General features: G+C 42.8%; 2 protein-coding genes and 1 pseudogene across 3 annotated transcripts in view; all 3 read left to right on the forward strand.

Moving 5' to 3' along the window:
- LOC109474849 (general transcription factor IIE subunit 1-like) overlaps window positions 1-4,448 on the forward strand; it is a 5,604-nt gene extending 1,156 nt beyond the window's left edge. The window contains exons 1-2 of one of the 2 annotated variants that reach the window (XM_019775298.1): window positions 2,539-2,780; window positions 3,111-4,448. In XM_019775298.1, the coding sequence (XP_019630857.1) occupies window positions 2,659-2,780; window positions 3,111-4,278 (1,290 nt within the window). In that variant the 5' untranslated portion in view covers window positions 2,539-2,658 and the 3' untranslated portion in view covers window positions 4,279-4,448. Of the gene's footprint in view, window positions 1-2,538; window positions 2,781-3,110 lie in introns of those variants that run through there. The other variant, XM_019775299.1, reaches the window with a different exon arrangement.
- Window positions 4,449-4,932: 484 nt separating this feature from the next.
- Window positions 4,933-5,793, forward strand: part of LOC109474794 — a 2,468-nt pseudogene continuing 1,607 nt past the window's right edge.
- LOC109474834 (leucine-rich repeat-containing protein 74A-like) overlaps window positions 5,243-5,793 on the forward strand; it is an 11,104-nt gene continuing 10,553 nt past the window's right edge. The window contains exon 1 of the mRNA XM_019775259.1: window positions 5,243-5,788. The gene's annotated coding sequence lies outside the window, so the exon portion shown is untranslated. The remainder of the gene's footprint in view (window positions 5,789-5,793) is intronic.

A 5,793-nucleotide genomic window follows, 5' to 3' on the forward strand; every position in this document is an offset into this window, starting at 1 on the left:
GGTGCATATCCTAACTGCACTTATCTAGGTTTTCTGGGTGCTGATGCAATCAAGAAAAAAAAGACAATTAAATACCAATGAAACAACCATTTCTTATCATCATCGCCCATGCGCAAAACAATCTGGAAACTCTATTTCATTTTATGACTGACAAAAACTACCAATGTCATCTAATTTTGTACAATGTAGGTTGAAAACCCTTTATCCTGACACTTATGCGGATTGGATACTCAAAGCTGTATTGATCTTTATGGAAGTTATGGGACATACTGAATGATGACAGAGCACTTAGTCTGGAGAAACAAAATGGCAGTCCACAGTGGAGTCTATCTAGTGACTTAATCTATTTGAAAAGGACTTTTAATATTATTGGAGGGCATTCAATGACAGTAGTTTGGAGCTACTTCTACATTACATGTACTTTACTCTTTCTTTTTTCCATCAAAATGTATACCATTTGATAATATTCAATCATGCTTCATAAATGTAATTAACTGACCACAGGGGAAGGAGCTACCGGTGCTCCTGAATCTTAAATACGCTCTGACTCATTGAAAGTGGATGCAAAGACATTGTGCCTCAGAATGAAGAGGAGTAATTGTGTGAAATGAATTTGGCCAGTGAAACACAGCTGCTACACATTCTAAAGCAACGGGGACGTCCATGGCTTAAATAATGACAGAAGATACATGTAGACATGTACCATCATTGTAACTAAAGATGCCACTTTTGTTATACAACAGAATGATATACATAAACAGATTGAGATAATTTTTGAATTGTGGATATGTCATATAATACCTAGCTGTCTTTTGGTGGAATTTTACAGCTGTCATTCTTTTGAAGCCTCGGTGCAAATTGTAATAAAAAATTATGCATGACAAAAGTGACCATATATTAGGCTTAGCTAGGTTAGCAAGTGTGACAAAACCTATGGCCCGTTGAATAATTTATCTGTAAACCAACATTACATGTACAGTTTCAATGTTCTGGGGATGCCAGGAGTAAAGGTTAACCCAATCCTTTGGGATGAAAAAAAAATTGCAGGTGCTAATCTTTCTGTCTTATTATTCTATATTACTCGTAATCAATTGTGCAAGCCTCTGGGATTACTGATGCTGCATTAGTAGATTGCTTTAAATTCTTAACAGTTGTTCTTTTATGTGTGTGTATAGAAATGATAATACAGTGTTGACTGTGATGCAAGTGACAACACATCTAGCTTCTTGCTTTCTCTGGTAAATTCTACATTTTCAAAATTTTTCTGATGAATGAAAATGAGTCACAATGTAGTTGCCTTGGACCAAACAATCATATCAGGCTTTCAGAGTTTGTCACAATCAAAGTTTTACCTTTTTCTTGGCAGTGTTGCTCACACTCACTCACTCACTATCCTGGTTTTGATTATACTGCTACATACTAAAAATATGATATATGTCAATACATTCTTTAAACCAAACCAACCAATCATGAGAGATGACTTGGAGCTGCTTTGACAGAACATTTAGCAATTTCACCTGCCAGCATAATCCATACATTGAATAATTCAATTTATTGAATTATTGAATCATTTTTATTGCAATGCATAATGCTGTGGTTTTAAAAATGTTTTTCCCATTATAATCCCAAATGAAAAGCAGCGTTAGCATTACATTGTGTATAACCATGCCCAGCTAATAATAAGGTTCAGCGTTAGTGTTATTCCATTTGGGAATTCAATGCATGGCCTCCTTGAATACAGCATATTGATTTTCGGGGTGGGCTATCCGCGATGTGAATTGGGGGCCATTGGAAATTATGATTGTGTCATCATGACACAAAAGACAGTCGTCCCATCAAAGAACTACCTGTTCGAATTTGCAAAATATTATCACCGATGTAATAAAAAGATATATCTTTCAACCCGCCCCGCCCTTTTTTTCAGGTAAAGCACTCCCTGTTGCGTCGAGAATGTCAATTTGTAGGTCCAATTAGCCCATATTTATTTGTGTTCTCTTCCCTTTACGTAGAATATTCCTCTCACCTCATTCTGCATGTAGGTGTACCGGTAGATATCTTCCGTGCCGTTGAATACGGAGCCCTGGTAGATCTGGGTGAACTCTGCGGGAATTTCTTGCCGTAGCTCTCCAGTTTGTCTTCGGACCCTGGCCGGTCCAGCCCCCGAGGACACACCCCCGGACGTCTCGACGGTTGAGATCGCCGTTAAAATCGCTGCCACCAAGACCACAAAGGTGGCCATTTCCTAAAAGATATCCACTACGTAACCCTGCAGTCTAACAAGTGGTTTCTACATGTTCCCGAAGAATAAAAGACAGGTTTTAATGTTGGATCACTGCGCATCTCATTATGGAGATTCTGAATTCTCCAATTTCACTTCCGGTTTCTTTGCTCCCCTACGTCATATAGTTTGAGGCCATTGATTGGGCAATACTGCTAAATCATTTTCTCTGATTGGAGAACGTAGAGACAATCAATATTACTCTAAGAGCTTGCATCCTTCTGATTGGTCAGGAGAAATGACATTCGAGTAAGCACCACATGGCTAGTGCGCATGTCCGAATATGAGCATTGAGCAAAGGCATGAGGCTGAAGGCATGGACCATTCTTAGAAGAAGTTTTGACGTTAGTTGTTGACAAGTTTAGAGTCTTCAAATTCTGATGGAGAACCAACCGGCACCCCCAGAAATCCCCCAGCCGCTCATCAAGCTGGTGAGACTCATAACGCGGGGGTTTTATGGCATAGAACACGCGCTTGTTATGGACATCTTGGTTCACAACAGGTAAGACCGTAAGACCGAGGTCCTTGGTATATGGTAAGGCAGTAGGATTCATACCTTTTGACCCAAAATCTTCAGGGAAAAAAATTTCTGTAGAGGGGTCCCCTTTTAGTTTTACTACAATTACAATACACTTCAGTTATAAATTTAAAAGTCTATCTGATGGACATGTATTTACCTTTAGTATTTTGCACATGAATGTAGCATGTTCTTGTAGCTATGAATTATGTACGAGCAAGGACATTATACACAGTAGGACATTAGACACTGTGTATAATGTCCTTGGTACGAGACATTCACTATTTACCTAACCATCCCTTTTGTTAATGGCAGGTATATCAAGGAAGAGGACCTACTAGAGAAACTGAAGTTTGAACGGAAACATCTGCGGATGATCATCACCCAACTTAAGAATGACCAGTTTCTCAAATCCCGTATGCGAATGGAGACCCACTCGGACGGGCATACCACTCGCCACAATTACTACTCCGTCAACTACAAGATGGTGGTCAACGTGGTGAAGTACAAGTTGGATCACATGAGGAGGAAGATTGAAATGGACGAGAGGGACTCGACAAACCGAGCATCGTTCCTTTGTCCAATGTGTCAGAAGACGTTTACAGACTTAGAAACGGACCAGCTGTTTGATCCTCTGACTGGGACATTTAACTGTACATACTGCACAACCGAGGTACAGGAAGACCAGAGCAGAGACCAGGAGAAGGACTCGCGTACGCTGTTGGTGCGCTTTAACCAACAGATCGAACCCATCTATCAGCTGTTGCGGGAGCTGGAGGACATGAGCCTGCCACAGGAGGTCTTGGATCCCGACCTCGTCCTCGGTCTCATACCCAATCGGGTGGTCTCGAGCGGAGGCAGGCCGGGTGATTCCGGAGGCAGCCGCGGCTGGGCTGACGGCACGCAGAGGTTGGGATTGGACCTGAACCAAGAGGTCACCATTAACATGGAGAACAAGGACACTGCGTCTGCAGCCTTACCTCCCACTGAAGTGAAGGAGCGACCAGTCTGGCTGAGGGACAGCACCATACACGAGGAAGAAGTGTCTGTGTCGTCAGACAGCATGAAGGAACCAGGTATAATGGAGTCCCGGCCCAGCGCACAACAGGACAACAACGACATCATGCGAGTCCTCCTGGCACACGAGAAGAAGGGGGCCAGCTCGGCCGTCTCCGCTGCCATTCCGTCGGCGGGAGTTGCCGAGAGCGACAGTGACAGTAGTAAGTCCGACACCGAGGACTCCAACAACTTCTTTGGAATGATGGCACAGCCTGGCATGTCTGGTACTAACCCACAGGAGGTGGAAGAGATGCAGGATGATGATGATGAAGAGGAGGACATTCCCATGGTAACGGTGGGAGGAGAAGAGTACCCATATCACCAGGTCAGCGAGAGGCCCGACCTCATCGCACAGATGACGTCATCAGAAAAAGAGGCTTACATGAAGATTGGACAGCAATACTACGCTCATTTGTATGACTAATGAACACCTCTTCATCTTGTTCCTGGACTTCAAATTGTTGTAAATTGAATGAGTTCTATATTTGGTTGGGTAGTAACTAAACCTCTGTCTGTAAGCAGTTGTAGATATGGAAAAACAAACACTAATAAATTTAGTTCATCAAACAGAAATAAAGATAGAAGTAAAGCAAAGCCCTCTCTGCCCTATTCTTGCAGTAACGTTATATAGTGTACTTAGTGTATAGTGACAAGTGACATAGATGTATAAATAAGGAGACATGAGTTGAACAGCTGGCAACTTTTTAAGAATACTGACTGGTGGAACTACTGGTAGACAAGTGTCTGAACCCTAAAAAATGTTCAAAACATAAAATACCACTAAAAAGAATAGGTTTATTCTATAACACTGCTGAACACTGCTGATTACTGCGACGGTCACAACCCGCCGTACGTGCTTCTGCGTGCTGTCTACGTGCAAAAACGTGGGCAAACGCAGGGCATCCGTGCGTGGTGAGTACCACCTCCGTACGAAATCCTACGGATTTGGGAGCACGCAGACACGCCGTAGAACTTTAAGTGCATGTAAAACTTTTTCTACGTGCGGTCTGCGGATTCACCACCCGTGCGTGCGAGTACGAGCGACGCGCATGCCCCGTACGTGTCGTGCGAAAGAAGCATGTGTGAGTACGGCCTCCTTACGGTAAAGTTTCAATGGCATGGAGATCGTACGTTGTAAGCACGTACAACTCACCACTTGCGCAACGTACGATGCACGCAACCGCTCACGCCCAGACTTGGCGTGCAGACCACACTCTTACACTTTGTGCAACCGTGCGAGTGACGTGCGTAGACGCCACTCCTTCCCCACGTTTTCAGAAAAAACGTAGCAGACGTAGCCTCCAAAAAACGTACGGAGAAAAAGCACGTACGGTGGGTTGTGACCGTCGCTTAAGACGTAACTACGTGAACTACGTGATTTTAGCACCATAAGGAGACATGACCTGTTGGGCCTTATTTTGATGTATTGCTATTGACTGTGTGTAGTATATATTAATTAAATGTTTAATGTGTCTGTCATGCATAACATTTTTGCTCACAAATATTTCATGAAAGACCCATTCTTGTGATAGACATAATGTAATCCAGCAATAATAGGCCTCACCAGCATGCATAAAAAGGATCCACCACAAGTGAATTTACTATGCATTTTGATAATAGCAATTTCAATAGCTGTGGTGTTGTATTCTTTCCCAGATGACAGCTATGGTTTATCCACACTCCTGTTACAAAGAGCCTCTCAGTGGTCTGAAAGGACATGTCACAACAGGAACGTAAAGTATCCAACAATCACTGTCATCTCGGCCACACCGTGTGGGGTGTCAGTCTGAGTCATTCCTGTCTCGAAGAGATAGGTACAGGTAAATTCTGTCCAATAGTAAAATTTTATGACTAGCAAATACAGCAAGGAAACATCTTGTGGATACATATTCCTACCTGTAGGATTTTGGGTACAGGATTTTGATTGGTGACAGGTGTG

This window comes from Branchiostoma belcheri, unplaced genomic scaffold, assembly GCF_001625305.1.
Source record: "Branchiostoma belcheri isolate BF01 breed outbred unplaced genomic scaffold, Haploidv18h27 scaffold32, whole genome shotgun sequence".
Classification (NCBI taxonomy): domain Eukaryota; kingdom Metazoa; phylum Chordata; class Leptocardii; order Amphioxiformes; family Branchiostomatidae; genus Branchiostoma; species Branchiostoma belcheri.